Source organism: Vigna unguiculata, chromosome 5 (genome assembly GCF_037176805.1).
Source record: "Vigna unguiculata cultivar grain cowpea cultivar isolate G323 ecotype 2 chromosome 5, ASM3717680v1, whole genome shotgun sequence".
Classification (NCBI taxonomy): domain Eukaryota; kingdom Viridiplantae; phylum Streptophyta; class Magnoliopsida; order Fabales; family Fabaceae; genus Vigna; species Vigna unguiculata.
The window spans coordinates 21,279,709-21,307,205 of NC_140796.1; the positions used below are offsets into that span (position 1 = coordinate 21,279,709).

Here is a 27,497-nt window from a genome sequence, read left to right on the forward strand (position 1 = left end):
CCACGTGTCATTTTGTGATTTTAATTTATTCTTTTATTTTTTTAAAATTTAATTTTTTTTTAAATTTAATATTTTTTAAATTTATTTTTTTGTAATTTAAAAAAAAATTTCACGTGTCAAGCTAATATCATGTCACGTGTCAGAGTCAGTTTTTTATATTCAATTTGGTCCTAACATTCGTTATTTGTTTTCAATTTGATCCTAATTTTTTTTTAAATTTAGCATTTTTGTTGCTCTCCAAATTAAGACGAAATATAATTTGTATATAAATGTTATATGGATATTCTTATTAAAATGAATATTTTTATTAAATATTTTTAATTTAGAATTAGACTTGATTTAAAATTAAATATTTTTAACCTCTTAAAATTTTAAATTAATGGTGTTATTGCTTTTTTCGTTTTAATTTTAAACTAACTCTAATTCTAAAATTAAAATATTTAATAAAATATGCATTTTAATAACAATATCCATATAACATTTATATACAAATTATATTTTGTCTCGAGAGGAACAAAAATGCTAAATTTTTTTAAAAAAAGACCAAATTGAAAACAAATAACGAATATTATGATCAAATTGAATATTAAAAACTAACTCTGACACATGACATGAAATTGGCTTGACACGTGGAATTTTTTTAAAATTTAAAAAAAGTTTAAAAATTTAAAAAATAAAATTTTAAAAAATCACAAAATGACATGTGGCATGATATAGCTTGACACATGTACATTTTTTTAAAATTTAAAAAAAATTTTAAAAAAATTAAAAACAAAAAAATCACAAAATGACACGTGACAGTTCACATTCCGTTAATTATTCTAACGTTGTTAGCAAAAAGGACCAAATTGAATAAAATTGACGAATATTATGACCAAATTGAAAAAGAAAACAAAAATAGGATCACATTAAAAAAATTGAAACGAAAACTAGGAGCAAACCATTATTTAAGCCTTTAAGAAACTATTGAAAGGTTACATTATTAACTGGTTACAAATAACTATAGTCTAGGGTTACTTAAAATAACTATGGGTTGTTGTCACTTTTAGAAAGGTATGCAATGCCTTCTCTAATAAACTCTTTATAATTTTCTAAGATAAAAAACAAGTTTTTTTATTACTAAATTATTTCTAACTTTCTCAAATAGTTTTTACTTTGCCACTTTTAACTTTTTAGAAATTTAAGTTACGCTTAAAATGACAACGGAGATATTTAAGAACAATGACAATTTGTCAACTTAGTAAAACGTCAGAATTACAAAAAAGCAAAGAACAAATAGCAACGCAAAATTAAAAATAATAAACCATCTTATATATTAAGCAATAAGCGTTATAACATTTGTTATATTGTGTGTATGGACTGCCCTTATAAGGGGCACAAAAGGATTACTAGTTAGTTAAAACTAAATAAAATTCTACTTACAAAAAGAAAACATTTACAAATGATTATTGATTCACAAGATGGCCATATAATAAATGGCATGTCACCGATAATGTCTACAACCACGAAATTATTTATTATACATAGAAAGAGTTCAATACAAAGATTTACAAAATCCACCTTGGACTCCAACTAATTTCTTTTAGAATTACTATCGATAATTCACGTTCAACAAGTCCAAGCAACACATTAACTTTCTCCCACTAAAAAAAAACAGCAATTACCGACAGATAGAATCCGTCGAAACAAGGTATTATCTGTCGATAAACTTGTTTTTTTATGGATTAACGACGAACAACAATTCGTCGGTAAATATAGCGTAGATAATACTTACCGACGGAATAATCTTTTGGTAATTACCGTTGATATTGTCAATAATATTTTGGGTGCATTTTGCAGTTCTAGCTTCACTAATTTAGATAATTATCAGACCTGCCAATATCATATATAACTCTCACAAATACAATCAGACCTGTCAATATCATATATAACTCTAGCCAAATAATCCAAACAACCATTGTACAATATTATATATGTCTGCATACACCACACAAACATCAATGTTCTAAAATGTCTGAATATAAAACAAAAAAAAAATCTAAACATCCATCAGTCACAATGTACAATGTGTTCTTTAACTAATGTAACCACACACAACAGGCTGAATATAAAAAGAAGTCCTAATAGTCTACATAGTCATCAGAATAATTTTCTTCAGCTTCAGGGTCTTCTTGCTGTTGGGACTGTGACTAGACTACGGTGGGCTGGACTGGAATGGGTTGGACTGGACTAGAGTGAGCTGTTGTTGGCGCGGTGTTGGAGGAAGAAAAGCCATGACTAGATTTTGGAGGTTTTGAAAATCTCGGCTCAAATTTTGATAAGCCTGATCATGCTCCTCTAGTCTCTACGTGAGTCGGTTCACAACCTCATCAACACTACTGGAAAAAGATGGTTGTTGTTTATGGATAACTCTTCTAGCAATGTAACTTTTGCCAAGTTCTCTAGTTCCATAAAGTCTTTATTTTTTTCCACCGACGACATCAACCCAACACTATGTCCTAATGACGTCTTCCTACTCAACATCATCATTATGCTATGACGCATCAACACATGCCCCTTGCTCAGATTTGACCTGTGATAGTCTACTTGAAAATTCTTCTTATTAAAGAAAAAATGATAAATTAGTTAAATAAGGTATGATATATGATATTTAAGTTTAAAGGAATTAATACTAAAAGTTTTTTCTTACATGTGTTCTCCGAGACCTTTCATCAACAAACTGGCCAAATCCCTTGCGTAGATGAGTTTGGTAAAATACCTCATCAATATACGCCTCTCACCCTAGCTCCTTTGCCTTCAACAAAATAAAGGGTTATATATGTATATTGGTTGTAAAAGACGTAATTTATATCGTAATATGAAAATAAAAGGACTTAAGCTTTATACTATACGAAGGGCATGCTCATGAGTGGTAATGGAACCACTTGTGTGTAGGGTCCCATCCTTTTTTGAAGCTCTATTCTTTTGGGCTGTAGCACATTTATTACGATAAGAAGCAAAATTCCAATGTTCTAGTAGTTGATTCCAGATGTGGTCCCCAATCCAATAAGGGCACTTTCTGTAAGACCCGTGAAAATTAATTAATTAAATAATTAATTAATTAATAAATGCGGGTAGTGGAAGCCTTTAGGGCATTTAATTCTTACATGTATGATGTGGAAAAGTACTAACTCAAATGGTTGAGAGTACTTAATTGTTTGAGAGGACTTGGGTTCAAGTCTTATGTATGCCATTTTGTTGGTTATGGTATGTGGCATTATATTCTTAAATGAGTAAGAATTATCACGAAACATGAATTGATTTAATGGTTATGCATTGAATGAACATTGCCATGGGTATGGGTTCGAACCTTGGTAGAACCAAAGTAATCTTTCTTTTTGCCAAAATTTCTTTTGGCATGAATGTTAAAGGGCAAGGAAAACCCTAGCAGCCAAGAGGGGTTGGAAAATAGTCCATAATCTTAATTGAATGGCAATTATCATACACATTAAGCCATTTTCGTTTTGGACCAATTAATCTCAATTAAGGTACAATGAAGAGGGAATTAAGGGTGAGAGAAGGGTTGGTTATGAGCTTCCATTGTTCTGCACTTTAGAGAGAAAATTCAGAGTGAATTGGGTGTTGTTGAGTGAAGCATTGAGGCTGAATTAAAGAGAACTAAGGCACGCCATTGTGAGCAAGGGAGAATCAAAGGCTATTCAAAATCTTAAGCAAAGGAAACCAGGTTAGGGGAGTTGGAACTCGTTCGTATTGTAGTTTAATTTATATTTCCTGATATATAACATGATTATGCATGATTTCCCTCTACCACGTTTAAATTTCTGGGTTTTTGGAAAATTCCAAAAACCACCTGGCAGGTATTCATAACCGCCAAACGATGCATGCTGGTTTTTAGGGTTTTCTGGGTTCCTGTGAGGAACCACCTAGTGGAGAAGCCCTGTGTCGCCAGGCAACACTAGCTGATCAACCTAGTTTTCTGGGTTTTGATGAACAACCTGGCAGTGATGAACACCCGCCAGGTGACACGAGTCGAATTGACTTGATTTTTGATGTTCTGTGTGTTTTGGGATGATTCTGATTGGAGGGAAAACCAATGTTAATTGTTAAGGGATGATTTGGTGTCAAACTCCATTGAAATTCATGTAATTGATGGTTAAGTTGAATGGAACAATTTAAATATGTGTTAAGGTTAGAAAGTTTGGGGATTTCATACTGCGAGACAAATTGGTGGTGGAATTTTAGTGAGAATTGGTAAGGAATGAGTGTGGGCGGTATATTAGTCTGAATGCAGTTGAATTCGTGTGAGGACTGGAAGAAATGGACAAGGAGAAGACTAACTTGTGAAATTGGGAGTTCTCGCAGGGAGGAGAAATTCTGGGATGCCAGAAATCATAAGCACCGCCTGGCGGCACAAGGCCTGCCGCTAGGCGCCATCGCAGAGAAAGCTATATTGCGCGCTACGGGAATTTTGATGGTTCTGAGATTCTGGGAAATTTAGGTTCTTGCTACCTGCAAAGTTAGAGATAATACTTGGCTAAAAGCCTTAGCGATGACTTGTGCAAGTTAGAAGTAGGAATTACTCCATTCTTTTTGTGAACGAAGGGTTATTATGATGGAGTAGGTGCAGTACAATTTTTGGGATGTGAAGTGCAATGAGAATTGTAATTAGGAGTGACTAGATATATATGATATAGGGAATGTATTGTAATTTGCTAGTGATATAATAAGTGAGAGTTTATATAAAGGTATTTAAGGAATTGGATAGATCCACTTAAACTTGTTAAGCCTTGGAAGAGGCTAAGGTCTTGAGATAAATCTGACACATTAGGATTGGGGTGGTATCAGTAGTGTTGCAATTTAATGGCAAGTGGTGTTCATATCAGTTGTAGAAGACCAATAATTGACTTGATAATAAGTGACACTAAGGATGACTAAAAACATGATTTGAATTGAGAAATTCTTGACTGGGTAATTATGTTGGTGGTAGGGTATTGTAGGCACTCTTGGTGTGCAAAGATATGGCAATTGAACTGGTTGAGTGGAATTGTGAGTGAGGGTGTGAGAAAGGAAGCCTAAACCTAAACTAGAATTCGTATTATACCAATGCTGATATGGCGCCTGGCGGTAATATGAGAACTGCCAAGCGATAGTGCTGATTTTAGAAGGTAACCTATCGCGTGGCGCCTGGCGGCAAAGATCGTCCTGCCAGGCGATAGTTGCAGGGGCAGTGAGGGTTTAAGGCGCTTGGCGCCTAGTGACACATGTCCCCCGCCAGGCGATCTGGAAGCCTTTTACGCCTGGTGACTAGTGTGTAATGCTAGGTGATATTACTGCAGCCGAAGTGTGTTTTGCTTTCTTTGAATGTGCATGGTCTACAAGGTTTTGGTGATACTTTAAAGGTCGACTTGCTGATGTTCCTTGAATTGTGACTCGGAACGTATCCCTTGAGTTGTGGCTCGGGATAGGGGTTAAGCACGTGGCATTCCTTGAGTTGTGGCTCAGAATGACATCTCTTGAGTTGTGGATGAACACGAGGAACTCTTAAGTTGTGGCTCGGGTTGACGAGTGTTGCTGGTGTAAGTGTGTATGTTATGGCGTGTACGGATGGGTCCATTTAGATTGCCCTCCTCAGTGATGAGCTGACGAGTTTGGTAGTCTTGGGAACTCCACCTGGAGTTACGGTGTGTGATCCGTAGCATGGTTTCCCGCATGTGCTCTACCAGTTGTGGCTGGTAGGTAAGGCAGCAAGACACCTTGAAGTAACATGGTGGTGACTATGTGTGTGAACTCAAAGGATATGAGTTCCTTTGGTTTGATTGAAATTATAAGAATTGTATGCATATGTTTTATTCTGCTAGCTCACCCTATGTTTGGCGATGATCGTGTACGCAGTACACGGGAGCAAATGATGTTGCAGGTGGATCTGGTGAGGCGTAGAGCCGGAGCGGGGCTAGCTTGGGAGATTTTATTCATAGTTTTTAGTTATGTTTTTGAATTTGTTGTAAACCTTCAGTTTATCAGACTTGGATATTTTCATTGAGCTTTTATATAATATTGGACTTGAGGTATTTCATAGTGATGTAATAATGTTAATTTTCCCCCGTTTTTTTTTGGGAAATCAAATGTTATTAAATGCAATTTACTTATTATTTATTTATTTTATGATTTAAATCCGTAATATCCGGTCAGAATGTTACACTTTCTTGCATTCCTAGCATCTCATATCTCTAAACATCTCGGATAGCCTATGAGATGCTCTACTGTAGAAATGTTTTCTAATTTGAGCTTCATGCTCAAGTCTCCACTCAACCTGCATCTATAAAATAAATCAAATAGAAATCATTTTGTTGATAACACACTATGAAGCATGGTATTTAACAATACTAGACATCTATTTTGCATTAAAAATAAATAATGAATAGAAAATGAAAATTAGTTTCACGACGTTTTACCTTAAATCGCTGCCAAAAAGTTTCTTTGTCTTCTGGAGGTATTGCTCCCCATGATGGCCAAGGTGAAAGGAATTGTTGCTTAATAGATCTTGTGATGGCCTAAGAAGTAACTCTAGAAGGAACAAACCTAAATATAAATGCATAAAAGTCATAAAAAAGAAGCTAAAGAGAATAACAAGTCATGTAATGCAAATTAGTATTTAAGATAATAAGATACTACCCTATCTGTTCGTAGTCCAACTCTATGGACCTCCCCACCCGTAGTTCAACATATGTGATCTAATAGGCACGAACCTCCCTACTCGCAGCAGCCACCAAGTGTGAGCATGGAACACACGAACCTCCCCACTCGTATCTTCACACGAAATCATCATAATATGAACCTCCCCGCTCATATTATCACATGTTCACCATCAGCCATGAACCTCCCCGGTCATGACACAATCAAGCATCTCTTGGTCCAAGCTCAACATCATAACACATAAAACACAAGCCAACAAAACACACTACTCTTTGCGCTATCGCCTGGTGCTGCCTAAGCGTCGCTAGGCGACATCCTAGTGCAGACCGCTTGGCGGAACTCTCTCGTCGCTAGGCGCCAGACAAATTCCAAAGCCAATATTTAAAGGCTCTTGCTTGGTGATTCCCATTTCACCGCCAATCGCCACTCGCTCCAAGGATATCCCTGGTACTTTTCTTGCCTAGCGACTTTCCCCGCACCGTCAAACGCTATACCAGTAACGTGCCAACTACTGATTTAGCACCCTAAAGCAGTTTTATATCCTCAAACAATCCATGCATAAGTCTAATTTACTATTTCACAGGTCTATATTTAGTACCTTCACTCAAGATTACACTCTAACATATTATATAGTTTAATAATATAAATTCACAGTATGCACAACCATGTACTCTCATGCTAACACTTAAGTGAAACCAAAATCATCATGTTCTCATACTTGCCCAAACCCATCATGATCATGCAACACTCGGTCATAGTGATATCACCAATAGTGGCCTTTTTTACACACTTATAACATCATACGTTCAGGCTAACATATATAGATTTATATATTCAAAATGGCTCAGCAAGTACTACCAAAAACATACTCATCAATCATGCATATATATATATATATATATATATATATATATATATATATATATATATATATATATATATACACACACACACACTCACCAATCAAAGGCATACCAATACTTAAGCATTCATTACTAATCATACTCTTAGGGAATTCAAACCAACAATCATGAGTAACATATATCTCTAGATATAGACATCCAATTTGACCCTACCGCCTAGCAGTTAATCACCAACCCAGAAAAACAACACAAGGTCCTCCAAAAATGGCTTAGGAATTTAGCATCCCTATCAGACACAATTGTTTTGGGTAAACCATGGAGGCGAACCATTTCTCTAAAGAACAACCTTGCTATGTTGCTAGCATCATCTACTTTGTGACATGGTATAAAATGTGCCATTTTAGAAAAATGGTCCACTACCACAAATATAGAGTCAACACCCCTAGAAGTCCTTGGAAGCCCTAGGACAAAATCCATACTTATATCCTCCCAAGGGGTGGAAGCAACAGGCAAAGGAGTATACATCCCTACAGGCATTGCGCTAGACTTAGCATGCAAACAATTCAAATAACTAGCGCAATGGTTTTGTATTTCCCTTTTCATATGGGGCCAAAAGAATTTCTCTTTAAGCATGGCCAAAGTTTTGGCGACCCCAAAGTGACTCATAAGTCCCCCCTTATGCATTTCTTTGATCAAAAGTTTTTTATGAGAACCTAGAGGAATACATAGGCGGCCTTCTTTGAAAAGATATCCATTTGAGAGATAAAAGCCGCCTTGGGACTTAGTGAGACAATCATGATAAATGGTAGCAAAGAAGGGATCATGAATATACAATTCACATATGTTGTCAAATCCAAGAATTTAGGACCCAAGCTTGGCTAAGAGAGTATATCTCCTTGATAGTGTATCAGCCACCACATTAGCTTTCCCTTTCTTGTACTTGATAACATAAGGGAATTGTTCCAAGTACTCAACCCACTTTGCATGCCTTTTATTCAATTTGTGTTGGCTCTTCAAATACGAGAGTTTCATGATCACTATGAATAATAAACTCTTTTGTCACAAGATAATGTTCCCAAGTATGAAGAGCTCGCACAAGAGCATATAGCTCTTTGTCATAGGTGGGATAGTTACGAGAAGACCATTTAGTTTTTCACTAAATTAGGCAATTGGATGGCCTTCTTGTAACAAAATCGCACATATTCCCACCCAGAAGCATCACATTCTAGCTCAAAAGTTTTCTCAAAGTTTGGAAGAGCAAGAATGGGAGCTTGGGTGAGCCTAGTCTTGATATCATCAAGAGCCTTTTGTTGTCTTTCACCCCACTCAAAAGATATGTCTTTCTTAACAAGTTCATTGAGGGGTGAAGCAATGGTGGAGAAGTTGGGGACAAATCTTCTATAAAAACTTGCTAATCCATGAAAACTTTTAATGTCCCCAACATTCTTTGGCACAGGCCATTCTTGGATGGCCTTGATTTTTGCGGGGTCAACATGCACCCCACTCTTGTTGACCATAAATCCCAAAAAGATGACACTCTCTACACAGAAAGTGCACTTGTCAATGTTAGCATAGAGTTGGTGGTCTCGGAGAAGAGATAACACAACTCTAAGATGACCTACATGAAGCTTAGAACTTGTACTATACACCAAAATGTCATCAAAATAGACAAAAACAAACTTGCCTATACAATCTCGCAAGACATGATTCATTAGGCGCATGAATGTACTAGGAGCATTGGTTAGACCAAAGGGCATGACTAACCATTCGTATAGACCAAATTTTGTTTTGAAAGCAGTTTTTCACTCATCACCTTTTTGAATACGAATTTGGTGATAACCACTTTTGAGGTCTATTTTTGAAATTATTTGTGCTCCATGTAATTCATCCAACATATCATCTAGTCTTGGGATTGGGTGCCTATATTTTATGGTGATGTTGTTGATAGCCCTACAATCACAACACATACGCCACTTTCCATCTTTCTTGGGCAGCAACAACACAGGCACAACACAAGGACTTAAACTTTTTTGAACCCATCCCTTGTCTAGCAACTCATTCACTTAAGTTTCTATCTCATTGGTCTCAATTGGGTTTGTCCTATAGGCGGGTCTATTAGGAAGACTTGCCCCTGGAACAAAATCAATTTGGTGCTCAATCCCTCTAAAAGGTGGGAGACCATGAAGGCCATCCTTTGGAAAAATATCTTGAAATTCATGAAGGAGAGCACGAATGGAAGGAGGTAGATCCTGAAGAGAAGGATGTTCAAGACAAGTAAGGATTGCTTGACAAAGTAAGAGGAAGGGAGGGTGCTCATTATGAAGAGTGTGCAAAAGAGTTTTATGAGTTAAAAGAACTTCATGAGCAACATCCTTAGAAGAAGAAACTTCCTCTACATTTTTCTTGTCCTTAGAATCTTTAGAAGCATTAGAGTTCTTGGAACTCTCTTCCTCTCTCCTAGCTTGCATTTGAACTTGATCACTAGCAACTTGGCTAGGAGTGAGGGGATGCAACACAAAATTTTTTGAATGATGTTGGATGGTGATCTCATTGGTCTGGCCATTGTGTAAGGTTTTATGATCAAATTGCCAAGGCCTCCCTAAGAGAATATGGCAAGCTTCCATTGGGATTACATCACATAAAACTTTATCTTTAAATTTCCCAATGGAGAACTTGACTTTTACTTGATGTTCAACTTTGAGATCCCCATCTTCATTAAGCCAATGAAGTTTGTAAGGTTTGGGATGGGGTAACAAAGTCAAATTCAACTTCTCAACCAATCTTGTGCTACAACAATTACAACAAGATCCATTATCAATGATCAAAGAACAAGTGCTGGAAAACGAAAATGGAACTTAAAACAAATTTGCACCAATGAAGGAAGGAGTACTACAAGATGAATCAATGGAGATTCATGTAGCCTCAATGTCAAACGGTGGAGAGCAACAAGAACATGAAAAAAACAGCAGCAAAATTGAAGAAAATAGTGGAGAAGAGAGACAAAATGGAAATTGAAACAAGAGACAAGTATGGACCAAAAACCTTACCCAAACCAAGAGGATGGATGCACCAAGGCTTGGATGGCTCTAGATACCAATTAATGGACGTCCTTGGTGTAGGAGAGGAAGGAAATCCATGGAGAATGATGAGGAGGAGATGAAGTGCAGCGAAATTTGGAGAAATAGATGAAAGTAGGTCTCGGAAATGGAGAATTTGGTTGATGAAGAGTAGAAGTGAAGCTATGGTATGGAAGGTGGCTAGAGGAGATGAAGGAGAAGGTTAGCCATGTATACTCTCAAATTAATAGAAGTTTGGAGTGATCTCAAATACTAGCATCTATTAGAAATTCAAGAGTAACCATTACAATATTTGAGTGGCTCTATTTTTTGGCACATGGTCGGCCAAATGAAGAGAAAAGGCAACAAAGATGAAATGCAAATGTAGCTTGGAGAAGAAGCTTGATTAGAGACCATGTGATGTAGTAGATGAGTCTTGATGATGCCAAGTGGCATATCACACTCTCCTTGCCCAAGTCACACGCACCATGCTTCCATCACATTCTCCTTGCTTAGTTCATGTTTTGCTTGCATCCAAATGGAGAGTCACTCAAGTAATTCTCGGCCAAAGGTAGAAAATTGGGCTCAGCCCAATTGATCCCAAAAAGTGTTCTAGCTTTTATTGAAAGCAAAGCCTAAACAATGGCCCAATTTAAATCTAGACTACTTCCTTCATGCATCATCTCATATTTTAGAGATTTCTTTAGCCCATGTGAATAATGTAAAAAGCCCATGATTGACTTGATCATCTTGTTAGAGGCTCATGTGAATCTTTCTCATCATTCTTCTAGTGATTGGGCCTTGATGTGGGCTTGGGCTTGTTGATGCATTTTAGGTTGGGCTTGTTGGGGTCACATCACAGAGGAATACGAATTTGAGAGTGAAACGTGAGTTTTGAGAAGGAATCAAAGGGAGGACATTGGTGCTCAAGGGAAGACTCATAATTCCAATTTTTTTAAGCAAAGGAATCCAGGTTTGGGGAGCTTTACGCGTTAAAATTTACGTTTAAGTGTGAATTGCATGATATATATTATGAAATGCATGAATACTTCCCGTTCTGCTTGAATTTTTGCGTTTCTGGAAAATTCCCAAAAACTGCCTGGCAGGCTCATCATGGATATGCAAAAATTTGGGTTCCTAAAGAGGAACCGCCTGGCGGTAGAGTCCCGGCGCTAGGCGACGCAAGGCTGCAACTCATTTATGGGTTTTTCTTGATAAACTGCCTAGCGGTGATGAACACCCGCTAGGCGACACAAGCTGTCTTGGTTTGATTTTTGGTTTCTTTGAGTTTTAGGCTATGTTGATTAGTGGACCGGGTGCGAAAGTCATTAATTAATCAATTGGAAGGAGAGAATTCGTAAAATTCATGAGAAGCTAAGGAAAATTGGAGGGTGGTGGCATACTCTTGTTTTAGGATTGAAAAATTTGGGGAATTGTAGATTTGGAATCAATTGCAGCTGGAATTGGATTGGGATGACAATTTTATATGTTGAATTACCACTAGAGTGCAGATGAGTGTGTTAGGATTCGTTGAAGTAGTCAAATTTGGGTGATGGGGATTTTGGGTTTTTGCAGATAGGAGCAGCATCAATTCTAGAAAATAACGCACCGCCTGGCGGCTCCTAGGCTTTCGCCAGGAACCACCGTAGCAGTGACATCCATGGAATTCTTTGTGGATGGAAGTTCACAGGTGCAGGAAAATGTTGGGGTTCTTGGAACAACAAGAACCGCCTGACGGCACCTTGGTTACCGCTAGGTGCCATACTAGAGATGTGCGTGGTTTCTATTCATGAAAGACGTTGTTTTTCATACTTTTCACGCAAAAGGAACCGTCGGGCGGTGGTTTAGTCCCGCCAGGCGCCACCTTCCTCCCTTCTGGGCGCTAGGCGCCATCATTTTTCTAATTTGCGTAGTTTTCGTAAAACTACATTTCTCGGTTCGTTAACCGTCCTATTTAGGTGAAATTTGGACAAGTGGTCCATCACATGTAGTTCTTCACTTTGAACGGTGGAGATTTGATTTGGAGGTCAGTAGCTAGAGATATACGTTACTCAATATTGCTGATTTTGGAGTCTATAAAATACATGAATAAGCTCTTGATAATTTCAAGTAACTTCTAATGAAGCATGATTGGGTTATGTGGTAAGTCTTTAGCAATTTGAATGTTCCTTTGGGTTAGTCACATGTGGAGAATTGGTTATTGGTGAATCCATGTGTGTCAATATTAATTTGCATTGGTGCATAAGATCAAGTGCTTAAATTGTTAAAGTGTTGTTGCTTATATTTGTTTGAGCATGCTATTATTAAGTTAGAATTGAATGCTAGCATGGATTTAAAAGGGGGAATATCTATATGAAATATAAATGGATTGATTTTACTTTGTTCTAGGTGCTTAAAAACCAGTACTGCGCAAGTACTAGTGTAGCGCTTGGCGGTGGTGTTTGACCACCAGGCGATACCTACAAAACCAGTAGAGAATTGAAGCGTGTGGCGCTTGGCGATAAAGGTTGTCCCTCCAGGCGATACTTGTAGAAACAGTAGCATTAGAGGCGCTTGGCGCCTGGTAGCACGTGTCTCCCGCTAGGCGGTCTAGAAGCCTTTTGCGCCTGGCGACTCGTGTGGAGCGCTAGGAGATTTTTGATGAAGCAAACATTGTGTTTTTCTTGCTTTGGATGTGTGTGGTCTGCGAGACTTTGGGCGATATCTCAAGGGTCAGATGCTGGAGTATTCCTGGAGTTGTGGCTTAGGATGAAGGGTAATACGAGTATTCTTTGAGTTGTGGCTCGGAATAGCGAGTGTTCCCGCATGTGTTCTGCAAGTGATGGCTTGTAGGTTGGACAACAACGATAGTTTGAGATTATCAACCAAAGACGTAAAACATGGATTACATGGTGGTGGCCATGGGTGATGAGACCAAAGGATGGAGTTCCTTTAATGTGTGTGTTTGTTATATAAATTGTTGCATATGTTTATATTCCTTTAGTTCACCCTATCTGCATGTGTTTGGCAATGATTGTGTACGCGGTACACGGAAGCAGGTGATGTTTCAGGTAGTTCTGGTGGAGCTTAAAGCCGGAGTGTGGGCTAGTTGGGAAACTTTGTGGCAACGTTTCATCTTTTTTTATGAGTTTTAAGGATTTCTTGTAATTAGTAGAATTATAGAACTTGGCTTTATAATGAAACCGATTTTGATAATGTTTTGTGTTTATAACAATTGTAATTAAGTTGGTTTTATCGATGTAATAAAGTTTTAAATTCTCGTGGTTTTGGGAAAATGATTTATTATAAATGGAGTATTATTATTAATTTTTTATTTTATTATTTAAAATTCCGGGCGTGATGTTACATTAGACATAGGTAAAAACTTATTTTTTCTTTTGTAGACATAATGTAACATGTAGGAGGCAAATAAGTGCACTTACCAACCTCCTTTAGTGCCAAGTCTTCTCGGATATTCATTTCAATCAAATTCAACCGAGCATTTACTCATCTATTGTCTTTTCCTGCATGTTAAGTAGTGTACTAATCAAACTATCATGCACATTCTTCTCCATATGCATTACATGTATGCAATGTCTAACCTTTAACTTTGACCAATATGGGAGATCAAAGAATATTGATTTTTCCTTCCAAGGGCTCATTGCAAATGATTTCTTGTAGATGTGCCCAAATACATGCATTTTATTAACTTTTTCATGAATTTGAAAGTCATTCAATGGAATTGGTGCATCGTCATTCTCTTGATGTCCATTAAATGGCTTTTTTAACCTATGATAAGGATCATTGGATTGCAAAAATCTTTGATGGCACATATAATTGTCTTCTTTCCGTATTTCAATTGATGGGCTGTAGTGTTTTCTTCACATATAGGACATGCTTTATGATACTTGACACTGTATCCTGAAAAATTACCGTAAGCTGGAAAGTCATTAATGGTGCAAAATAACATTGCACGAATCATGAAAGTCTCAGAAGCAAAATCATCAAATGTTTCAACCCTATCCACCCACAACATCTTCAAGTTTTCAACTAATGGACTGAGATAAACATCTATGTCATTTCTAAGTTGTCTTCGAGCAGATATCATTATAGACAAAATCATGTACTTTCTCTTCATGCAAAGTCCGGGAAACAAGTTGTAAATGAATAATATAATGGGCTAATAATTGTGATTGGTACTTAAATTACGAAATTAATTCATTCCATCGGTAGCTAAACCAAAATGAATATTTCTATATTCTTCACTTAGTACACGCTCTCTCACGTTAAGCCTATCGCCTAACGGTTACCAGTAGACCGCCAGGCGCCATACCAGAACAGTACCTTATTGATTTTATTTTGGCACCTCAGTTAGTCTAATCTACTGCATAACTCAATTCCATGGACCAAATAGAGACTCCAATATCGAATCCTCATTATGGTTAGTCTACAACTATCATATGTAATCAAGTACCTATACTTTACAATGATCAATCCATCGGATTCAAGTTTCCTCCATTAATAAGAACACTACCATAAAATAGGAACTTCATCCACCCTATGAATACAGCCAGCACCTCACTACCTGAAATCAGCTCCCTAAATATACCACATACTTTGGTTGACTCCACAGTCACGTACTTCTCTCTTACCCAATTCATATGCTTATTCCCTCTTTTTGCATTCTTTCATCCTTTCGTCTTTCTTAACTATCATCCAAGACCTAGAATTATCTAGTCCCAACCCTTGCTCAGATTGTGCCCTATTTGATCTGCAATCCATCTTACATTTCCCTTTTTTTTTTTTTCTTATGTTTCATTTTCTGTCAGACACACTCCAGATTTTCCCACAAACCACTCTGATAAAACTCTGTCGCCTAGCGGCCAATTAATTGCCGCCAGGCAGTGCATCAGATCATGGGTACCATACCCAGATTTCTGCACCCGCGCTCAATCACCAAATTGCCAGGATTTGATTCCGCTTTGACTTCTAACAACACACCATTCGTTTTACGTAATTTATTAAACCCGCTCTCAATCATATCACTCATTGTATCCCATCAGATTTCCAAACCCCTAATTATATACAGAAATCAACAATCATTGAATTCCTTCCTTTAACTCACAATTCCTCTCTTCTCTACCCTAATGACAATTCAACCCGTGCCAACATAAGGAATATCATGGTTTTATACAACCTCTTAGTTATAGTAGTTAATGGCAATCAACACAATACAACTCACACCACATTTCAATCAATAGTGTCAGCACAGCATACATCGCCTGGCGGCTCAATCTCACCGCCAGGCAGTTCATAGCAGAAACAACGTTTTTGGGTCAAACTGATGTGCTGCCTGGAGGCACCTTCATGCCCGCCAAGCGGTTTCTGGGCGAGAACCCATAATTTTTTTGAAAACAACGTCAGACAAAGAAGAAATTCATACATTTACACATGGCAGTACAAAATCAATCGATCACGAATATAAACACAATAAGCAACTCCCCTAACCTGGATTTCCCGCTCCAAATTGAGATTCTCACTCTCCTTGCACACCTTCCTCCCTTTGCTAAAAGAAAGCACTTCAACTCTTCTCTCCCTGGCCTCTTTCACGAACCAGACTCACCCCTTCTCACTCTCCAAACTGTTTGCACTCTTCCCAGACGAATCTTTCCTCCCTTCTCTCTTCTCTCCCAAGCTTAATGTGCCCTAATTATTCTTTGATTTGCTAAACCGAATTTTATTAAATAAAAATCATGATTAAGGCCATTTAATGGATATCAACCCATTATTTTTCAGCCCCTACGTTGCCCCTCCATTATCTGCTAGGTTTCCCAACCCTTTCATATTCATGCCCAAAAGAAATTGGCAAAAAGAAACTATTTAGTTCTCAACAAGGATTGAACCCACAACCTTCTAATTACAACGCCAGTGCATAACCAAATCAACCAATCATGTTTCGTGATAAGTCCTACAATTTTAGGAATTTATCATCACGCCACGTATTCAATATTTCATTAAACAAAAATGCATGAATTAAATAACATTCAAGTGGTACACATAGGACTCAAACCCAAGTCCTCACACACAATCAAAGTACTCTCAACCACTTGAGCTAGTACTTTTCCACATCATAGTTCCACGCATTAATTACTTTAAATATTTCTATTACCCGCCATAATTAAATAATTATTTAAATAACTATTTAATTTTCTCGGGTCTTACAGTGTTGAGATCACTCCACCCTTCTATTAATTTGAGAGCACACATGGCTATCCTTCTCCAACATTTCCTCTAGCCACCTTCCATTCCATAGTTCCATTTCTACTCTTCACCTTCACCAATCTTCCCTGGCCAAGAGTTTACAACACCTCCTCCTCCATTTCTGCTGCATTGTTATGGATCTCCTTCCACTTCTATTCCAAAGAAGTCCATCACACCTTCTGCCTCGGTTCAATTGAAAATCGAGGCATATCACCATCTTCTGCCTCGGGACCTAACACTCGAGGCCATAAAGTCCAGAAAAAAAAAGAAAAAAATTGTTGAGTAGGCCACATTATTGCCTCGAGTTAGTAACAACCGAGACATAAATTGGATGTACTGTCTCGGGCAAGTAACAACCGAGGCATAAAGCTTTTGTTTTAAATTCAAAATTCCAAGTAGCGGGAGGGGGGAAAATTTGGAGAGGCTTTAGGCCTCGAGTCCCTTAGAAACTAGACATAAGAGACTGGTTTCAGCCTTGGGTCAACTAGTAATTGGGGCATAAAACGTTGCATAAATTACAAAATTGCCATCGCATATTTATATGCCTTGTTTCCGCTATAAAGAAGGCATAAAGCCCGAGTTAGAAAGCCCAAAATGCACTAGTGATTATGAGCTATTTTTACAAAAAATAACTAGCATAATTGATTACCACATAATATAATTGATTATATGTGTCAGTTTTTGTTTTACGAATAGTGTTTTCAAGATCTCTATAAAATGGGTATCATTGGTTTTGTTAAGATAACTTTTTAAGCAATCAAATAAAGAGGTATACAATTGTATTCTAAGATCGTTACATAATTTCTAAGTGCTCAAAAGATTTGAAATATTCCAAAGTGTTGTTTTGTAAACTGGGTTTGAAAGTGCTTTATTATGTATCCTCTTTCAATTTTTATTTCTAGATTGTTTCTATTTTTTTTTTTTTTTGTGTTTTGTAATCTACTATGTATTTTAGTAGAGTGTTTTGCAATCTACTATGTATTTAAATATAGTGTTTTGTTAGTTTCTTTGTATAGAGTTGATAAGGATAGATATCTTCTTGGATAGTCAAATAGTGGATAAGGCCAAGAGCCTCTTGAAGGCAACCAAGAGTGGATAAGGTGATATTTAGAGAAAAATTGAGGCTAATATCCTCTTAGAGTGTTGTAATTGTTGTTTACTTTTTTTTTTCTTTAGTAGAGCAAGTTTTTCTTAAGGGAAAAGTTGAGACTAGATGTAATATGAATGATGATTTGAATTAGTATAAATTGTGTGTTTTGCTTCTTTCTTTATCTCCTTTATCTTTATTTTCAAACCATTTCACTCTTTGTTTAAACAAAGGAAGTCTCTTTTTCTAACAATTGGTATGATAATTGGCATTATCATGTTTTTATTATGTTTATTTTTTTATCTTTTATTGGTATTTTTATTATTATCTTTTTAAATAAGTAAGGGTTTCTATTTTGTAGATAAGTGGAAATCTCAAAGATTTAAGAAGTTATCAACATAATCAATAATCAATAGAGTTGGTTACTTCAATTACAAATTCAAGTACAAATTCCAAGCCTAGTCCAATTCTAGAAGTCTTTAAATAAAATGCTCTACAGATTTAAAAATCAATCATCCTTTTAGGGAACCTCCCCTTTTCGGGGAGAGATGAAACTTAATTCTTTAGTGGAGACTCATTCTAAAGGCTACAAACATTCATCATTGTTCTTTTTCTAGTGTTCAGAATATAGAAGACTAAATAACTTTTCTTTACCAATTTACTGTTCCATTATCACTTAAGTCTTAAACTTTTCACTACATTGTGAAGATGTGTTTTTTAATGTGTTATTTTGCAATGAGATGTAGCATAGATAACTAGAAAATATTAGTAATAACAATTGTAGTCACTGTGATAACGTTGTCGTTGACGCGATCAAATTAATACTACTAAACTATAGCAACGAACACATAATTGATTTTTAACAAGTTAGTTCTTATAAAATCTATACAAAAGAGTTAGTCAAACAAAATAATAAAAATATAGGAGGATTAAGATAAACAAGAAAGAAATAGAAAAGATAAAAAGAGATAAAAACAATAGTAAAGAAAATAGATTGATTCCATTGTTTTTTTTAAAATAGATTCATCATCGGTTATCTAAAGATTATTGCTCAATTAATTATTGTTGTAGATTTACAAATTAATCAATGTAAAGTCTCAATTAATTTGTTGGCGTTCTCACTTTTAACCAAAGTACAGTCTCAATTAAAAGTGAGAACTTTTAGATTATCCACAGTAAATTCAACCAAAGTACAGTCTCAATCAAATTTTACTATGCCTAATCATATCTATTCTTTTATCTCCTCAACAAATAAAAAGCTTAATTAATCAAAGTAAAGTCTCAATTAATTTTCGTTAGAGTAAATACCTTTAATCAAAGTTAAGTCTCAATTATTGGTAAAAACTCATTTAATCACATGAAAATTTCTAAATAAAATCAAAGTAAAGTCTCAATTAGATTTAAAAACCCTTGGACTCATATGATCAACATGCATATAGATTTAAAATAATTACTTTTTATGTGATTCAAAGATAAAAGACATAGATGAATGAAAACCTCAACAATAATAAAAAGAACAAAGAAATTATTTTATTCTAACCTCAGAATCCATAATGAAATTACAATGGAATCAACCCAAGAAGTTTAGCAATCCATAGAATGCAAAAGTAAAATAAAGGTAGAAGAATAATAGAGAGAAAAAGGAAACGAAATTAGGTCCCTCTAAGGGTTCCAAAACCCGAGCTTTTTCTTTCTCTACTTCCCCCTTGGTCTCTTTATATAGGACTTAGACTGGGCTTTTCGGTTGCAAAAATCTCTCAAATATCTTTTAAAATAAAGATAAAGATAAATATTCAAAGATATTTGGAGAGATAGTCAGTTTTTAAAAATATTTGACAAATATAGTTAGTTAATTACTTATGATATAATTAAATAAATAAATTATTTAAAAATATCTAATAAATTATTACCAAATAATATTTGCATTAATTTTCTCAATAAACCATTTTCAATCCTATAGTCCAAATTTGCTGGAAAATCCAAAAAGATGAATATTTGCACTTAAACCCTTCTAATTTGACCGATCTTTGACCAGATTTGAACATTTGACCAGAGTTGATTGCTTGACCATTTGACTGTCCATTGAGAAACTGACACGTGTCATTCCCTTCTCTCTCCCAAAATTAGGGTTTTTGCCTCCTTCATGGATTGTGGCTGAAGGTGCAGATCTAGTGGTGGCCAACGGCGTGCGACATCGTGGTCGTCTTCTCCAGTGATAGCGAGGTGCAAGGATGACTTGGAGGCTTCACGGTAGCTACTGCGTTGCATTTTCTGGCGACGCTGCTTGCTTCACGTGTGTGTGGTGGTTGCAAGTGCACGTCGCTACTCTAGATGGTTTCGCTGGAGCTTTCATGGCTTGTTTTGTTGCTGAATGCGTCGTCAAAGATGGTGGAGTCACAAGTGTAGGCTCTCGCATGGTGCAATTGTAGGTTCGAATGTCGGTGAGATGAAAAACGAAACTGCAATAGATGGGTGACTATGATGCCTTTCGAGTTGCAGGTGTTGTTGTGAACAGTGTACGTGAATCTGGTTCGCGTTTTCCGACGAGTTATTGATTCACGATGGAGGCTTGGAGGCGCACTGCAGTGATAGTTTCCGCAGGGTGCAGGTCTGGTGCAGGTTCGTTCTAGTGGACTGCTCGAAGGATTCGTGATGGGTGTTGCATTTGCCATGGTGACTGTTGTTCGTGAACATGACAGAAGTGATATTGCACCGTCGAGATGAAGATGGAACTACGGTGGTTGAACGCTACTGTGGTGGCCAACATCAATGGCTGACAGTGGTGGGCTGCTATTGGATGAAGGTGCCTAGGGTTTGAGGGAAGAAGATGGTGATGACGTGGCACTACTTCATTGGACAAATTCTTTAGTTGAGATAATGCCCACATGGCCTCTTCTGATTGGTCAACTCAATTAGTGGAGGATTGCCACATGGCAGCATCTGAGTGCATCTAGTTTAAGTGGTAAGAGGGGTGCAACTTAGTAAAAACTAGGAGTGCAGAACAGGCTTTTTAAGTGGTCCACTTGCAGGAGGAGTATGTAAAATAAAAATTGGGGGTGCAGAAGTGATTCTTCCAGAACTTGCTAATTTCAGCCTTATTTAAAGGTGGTTTGTAACTTCAATTAATTTATTTTCCACCTTGAATGAGCTTAATCTTAACTTCAGCTGCATCAACAAACGTTAAAATATCCAAAAATAATTTATGCAGCTAAAAATAACTTTTTAACACATTTTTATCACACAAGCTCAAACAGCCTAATTATCAAAACTATCAATTAAATCATTTTTAAACACATAAATTCAATTAAATACCCAGAATTAAACACTGAATGAGGACAAAAATACGCATTCACAACAGTGATTTCAACTTTACCATAGATTTTCAATAGGTTATACATTTTTCATCTATACTTTTATTTGTACTTATGGTTCTTTCAAGAAGAGGACATTCAAAGAAAAGATGGAGTAGTTCATGAAGCAAAAATATATACATATGCTAATAAGATGACCATGAGTAGATGAAACTTATTTTACAACACATCTAGTTGAAGAATCTTATGTCAAACTCTTTTGATCTTCCTAACAAGGGATATGATTAGACCATTCTACTGATGATATACTACATGAAGATTAGTTACGTTAAATTGTATGCCAACTTTAAAACTTGCATATTTATTTAGAGTTATTTCTATTTTGATTTTATGCTAGATTATGTAAGATGAATTTTTAAACTACTTTTTAGTACATTATATAAGGGAGTTGATTGTTATATAACATAATTAAATTTGTAGCATTTATAAATAAGTTACAGAATTGTTTATAAACAAGTCAAAATATTATTTATAAGTAAGTAAAATTATGTACATAAAATTAGTTATTTAACACCAAATTATATTGGTTACCATATGTTTTTATTTTTTGTGACCGATTTAACAAACAATTTAGCCATTAATTTAGTCAATGATAACCACTAATTTAACAATTCTTTAATCATTGAGTTAGACTCAACTATCAATAACTATTTTAATTAGATTAAAAATCGTACTTATTAGCCACTCATTTGACAATTCTTGTAGTGATATATTTTCATAACTTTGATGTCTCGTACCACCATGTTTTTTTAATCGTACCACCATTAGAAAAGCATGGTGGTATAGTTGTAAAAAAACAAACTATTTAATGACGGTTCTACGAGTAACCATGTTGAAATTGCCACGTAGGGAAAACAATGACGGTTATGTATTAGATATACCACACTAACTTCTCTTGCTAAACAAATAGGTTTAAGGAATGATATCTATTAATAATACAATTGAAGGTAGCACAAAAGGCAACTTTTTAAATGACCCACAAAAAGAAAAACACACAAAATTAACTCAAAATAGCATTTTGTAACACTCTCTTTGATTGACAAGTGGCACAGTCTCGCGACGACACGTGTCACTCATCTTCTAAACCCTAATTCCTTAACACTCCACTCTTCTCTCACTCTTTACCGTCAACACTCTTCTCTCACTTCTCTCTCTACCCTAACCCTAACAACTCTTCTCTCACTCTCTCTCTGCCGTAATCCTAACAACTCTTCTCTCACCCTCTGCCGTCAACACTCTTCTCTCACTATCTCTCTCTATCGTCACGCTACTTTCCTGCTTTCTTTCACGCTACTTTTTCCGATCATTTTGTGGATTTGCCTTCACCTTTTCCTCTTCATGTTTTTTTCTCTCATCTCCAATCATTTTTTCGTTTTGTATTTATGGTTTTTTAGCTTTTATCCGATGAGTTTTTGTTTTTACCTTCACCGTTTACTCTTTATGTTTTTTCTACCATCTCCGATCATGTTTTCGTTTTGTTTTATGGTTTTTTTAGGTTTTATCCGATGAGTTTTTGTTTTTCCCTTCACCGTTTACTCTTTATGTTTTTTCTATCATCTCTGATCATGTTTTCATTTTGTTTTTATGGTTTTTTTAGTTTTTTCCCGATTAGCTTTTGGTTTTGCCCTCACCGTTTACTCTTTATGTTTTTTCTATCATCTCCGATCATGTTTTCGTTTTGTTTTTATGGTTTTTTTAGGTTTTTCCAGATTAGTTTTTAGTTTTGCCTTCACCATTTACTATTTATTTTTTTTCTATCATTTACTCTTCTCTCCGATCATGTATTCATTTTGTTTTTATGGTTTTTTTTATGTTTCTTCCGATCATTTTTTGTTTTTTCCTTCAACGTTTACTCTTTATGTTTTCTCTATCATCTTTGATCCTCTTCGATCATTTTTTCATTTTTTTATTGTTTTTTTAGGTTTTTTCGTATCAGTTCTTGGTTTTTCATCATTTTTTACCACTAGGCTGATTTCACATTTTTTATGGTTTCTCCAATCATCTCCGGTCATTTTTTGCTTATTTTTTTTAGGGTTTATTTGTATCTTTTTGTGTTTTTGTTGTTTTATTTTTCGATGCTATTTTTTTTGTTTTTATAGGCTAATTTCATATTTTTTAGGTTTTCTGCCACCAGGTTTTGGTTTTGCCTTCATTGTCTATTCATTTTTACAGGATTATTTAACATTTTTATTGATTACCTTTTTTGTAGGTTTTGAAGATTGATATACAGGATGTCTCCAAATGACAGTCATGAGTTTAGTCTGAAGTTGGAAGTCATTGGAACTCACTGAGTTTTGTTAAAGTTGGAACAATGATTATTATTTTTAATTTTGATATGCATTGATATTATTTTCATCTCAATTTATTCTGTTCATGTTTTATTATCAGTGGTTGTTGATTTCTTGGTTGTTGATGTTGTTGTATTGTATCAGATGTAACGGTATTAAATCATAATTAGTTTTTAAGATTATGTTTGATTTTTGATTTTTGATTTTTTTAAAAGGAATTGCTCAGTTTTCTTCATTGCAACCCAAGGTGGATCTGTTTTCTCAGTTAGTGTTTGAATTCAATGCAGAGGAAGTAATGTTTTTTATGCATATGATATCATTTTAGTTTTGATTTGTAACCTTATAATTTATTTGTAAGCTTATGATGAATTTTTTTTATGTAGGTTTAGCCATATTTTATGTTGGAGTCCTCAGTTAATTAACATCAGGTCTTTTCTTTCCTTTATCTTCGATGTAGCTACATGACTGCATCATGTTACTTCTTTCCTTTTTCAGCTTTGTCATCTCTTCATAGTTTTGTTTGTCTTCTTTCGTTTTTCTTCTTTGTTGTCTTCATATTTCCTTTTCTTGAAACCTTCAAACAATATCTTTATTTCCTTTTAAATGTCCTACAACTTTTATTTTTCTTTTGTTGTCTACCATATTTTCCTTTTATTCCACAACATTGAGCCGTGTGAAAAAGAGCTTTTGTTTTTTTCTATGTTCTTCATATGTTTGACCATTTGCTTTTCCCACATTTTACTCTTTTTCAGAAACCAAAACCAGAGTATGCGTATGGTTTTGGTTTGAATGAACCATAGTATGCATTTCATAAAAGTTGTTTTTCTTTCTTCTGTCCCCTTCATATGTTTGACAGTTGCTTATCCCGATTTTTACTGAATTTGTGTAACCAAGACCACAGCATGCGTATGGTTTTACTTTTCATTTATTATCTCTACAAATACATCAGACTATTCTTATGTTTTTATGTTCTATACAAATACATCTATCCACAACATCCTTTCTTCATTATTGTCTAATTTTCCGTTTTCTTTATACCATGTCTGCTTTGCAAAAACAAACCAAGTCATTACAAGAACTGAACCTAGAGAAGGAAAGCTGGAATATTATTGCAAGAGTGGTAAGGCTATGGTTTGTAGAAGATTACACAAAAGGAAAATCTCCATTTTCCATGGAGATTGTTCTTCAAGACAAAGAGGTACTATACCATACTATAAACGTCCGTCATTTTTTTAGTTTTCTTAATTTTTTTAGTTACCATGTTATATTATAATGTGATATATGAAATTTTTTTTGCAGGGTGTCCTAATCCATGCGTCTGTTAGACGCACACTGATATACAAATTTCAATCTGAAATCAAAGAGGATAAGGTTTACTTCATTCAGTCTTTTAGTGTTTCATGTAATGGTGGTTCTTATAGAACTACAAATCACGCCTATAAGATCAACTTCCAATTTGGAACCAAGGTGAATTTGGTAGAATCTACCTTAGTTCCCAATATTAGTACTGCATACACCCCTTTTTCAACCATCAAAGCACCTGGTTTTGACATAGATTACTTAGTTAGTAAGTATATTAATATTTTTTCTTCTTTGTGTTTAAATTTTTATTCATGTTATATTTTTTGGTTGTTTTATTTTTTTTAGATGTCATTGGAAAGTTTACTAGTGTTGGAACAGAGAGAGAGTTAGAGAAAAGTGGTAAGAAGACTAAGATGAATGTCATCCTTATTGAATCTGATGGGTAAGAGTATTATTCTTCTTTTATTTTATGTTTAACATTATTCTTATCTAACGAAAGTTTACATCATGCAATAGTTATCGACTGGAGTGTGCTTTATTTGGTCAATATGTTGATATATTAAATGCATTTCTTACCTCTGGATAGGATCAATATGTTGTCATTGCTTTACATTATTGCAAAGTCAAGATCTTCCAAGGTAACTAACTTTTCGACATTTTTTACAAATGTAGTAATTTTTTAAAAATTGTTTGACATCTTTATATATTTTATAGATAAAGTTTCTATTCAAAACTGTATGAACTGTACGAGGATAATTTTTAACTGTGATGGTGAAGATGCTACCAAGTTGAAAAAAATGTAAGTACATTTTGCATTTTTTTATTTTCGTTTAATTTGCCTGTTCTTTTTTTTTTTTTAGGATGTGGGATAGTACTGAATCTCTTTCTCAACCTCTTACCCAACTTGGTCAGTCTTCAAAAGTTAGCTTAGAAGAAGATTTCATTAAGCTGCATCCTAGATGCTCAATTGAAGGTCTCAAAGATTTTAAACAGGTTAAATTGTTTTCCTCTCTCTTTCATTTAAATTTTTTAGTTTGAATACTATGCTTTATATTGTTGCATTATTTATGTTCCAGGAAAGTACTTTTGTAGTGAAGGCTACTATCAAACATGTTCTAGATCATGATGATTGGTGGTACACAGCATGTATCTGCAACAAAGCTGTTTATTCTGACTCCAAAATGTTTTTTTTTTAGAAATGTAACAAACATGTCATTAAGGTTACACCTAGGTAATATTATTAATCTTCATAATTATTTGTTCTCTAATTTTACTAATTTTACTAATAGACATATTTGAATAAATCACTAATGTTCTATTTTTCTTTGCTTAGGTTTAAACTTACACTTCGTGTAATTGATGCTACTGATTCTACAACTTTTGTTGTATTTGATCGTGATGTAAGTGCAATGTTGAAGAAATCATGCTCTGATATTCTTGACTTACAAGACAAGATTAAGTATCCTATATAGTGAAATAAATCATGATCAAATTATTTTTCATTAAGTTCAATCATTTGCATTTCTACTTCTTTTTATAGAACACTGATGTTGGTAACTTGCCTAAAGAGTTTGAAGTCCTCATTGATAAGACCTATCTGTTCAAAGTTGAGTGCAAGAATGATTATAATAGCAAATTTGAGCAATCATTCAGAGTTAAAAAAGTCTGCATGGATGAAAAAATCATTGAAAGCTTTAGTGATGTTGAAGTTAAGTCTTTGGTAAGATTTGATTTATTTTTGTTTAGGTCTTTTCATATATGTATTTTTAATTTTACTATTTTTTTACTTTAATATATTTTTTAGGATGTATACTCTGGAAATGAAGAAGAAAGTAAACTTAAGCAGATTACAAATGAGATGGCACCTGATACCATTGCAGAGGTATGTTATTATTACAACTATACTTCTTTTTCTAAATGTTTTTATATGCTAACTTTTTCAAGTTTATTTTTAGGATTTGCTGATCAAATTCACTGAAGAATCAAATGATGTTGAGGCTCTAAGTGATCATTTGAACACTACAGGATCAAGCCATGTTTCTACAAAGGAAGCTTTGGTCAATCAACCAGTAATTGATGTTGAAAATGATGAGTTAACCCAGAAAGAATCATCTCATATGGAGAATCTTAGCTTTGATTTGGCTACCAAAGCACGTGTCCCGACAATTAAAAGGTAGAATCGATTTGCGGTTCAAGAAAACGAGAACATCCCAATGAAGATGTTGAAGAAGAACATCAAGATTGAAAAGTGAATGAAAATTGTACTAGACTTTATTTGTGTTTTTATCTTGGTTATGTTTTTTTTTTGGAAAACATTTGCTGATAGTCATGACCAATATGTTTTGTTGTTCTTAAGTTATCATTTTCAAAACATTGACTTGAAGTTTCTGTTTATTTATTTATGAACTATATTACTTATTGCTGAACTATATCAACACCATAATCATGCTAGCTACATCAAAGGAAGTGTATTGTATTTGTATTTTGTTTTAAAAGATTTTAGTCTTTCAGCATTTGTTTACATTTCAATGTTATCAATCAATTATTCATAAAAATATTTTTCAGGTTACATACATATAGTATTTATCTTTTGTTTT

The 27,497-nt window shown here is 35.0% G+C and overlaps 1 protein-coding gene across 1 annotated transcript; it reads left to right on the forward strand.

The window, feature by feature from the left end:
• Window positions 1–24,637: 24,637 nt before the first annotated feature.
• On the forward strand, window positions 24,638–27,077 carry LOC114184476 (uncharacterized). The gene is made up of 9 exons (XM_028071785.1): window positions 24,638–24,796; window positions 24,898–25,165; window positions 25,246–25,342; window positions 25,761–25,893; window positions 25,977–26,083; window positions 26,234–26,300; window positions 26,441–26,620; window positions 26,705–26,782; window positions 26,856–27,077. Exons 1-9 carry the CDS (start codon window positions 24,638–24,640, stop codon window positions 27,075–27,077), a joined length of 1,311 nt encoding a protein of 436 aa, XP_027927586.1.
• Window positions 27,078–27,497: the final 420 nt, after the last annotated feature.

What these genes read in the sequence shown, in the direction of transcription:
- LOC114184476 (XM_028071785.1), top strand. Translation starts at nt 24,638, where the DNA reads ATGTCTGCTTTGCAAAAACAAACCAAGTCATTACAAGAACTGAACCTA. An exon ending in TTGTTGTATTTGATCGTGAT is followed by an intron (nt 26,301 to 26,440) that starts GTAAGTGCAATG and finishes TTCTTTTTATAG; the next exon opens with AACACTGATGTTGGTAACTT. An exon ending in ATGTTGAAGTTAAGTCTTTG is followed by an intron (nt 26,621 to 26,704) that starts GTAAGATTTGAT and finishes TATATTTTTTAG; the next exon opens with GATGTATACTCTGGAAATGA.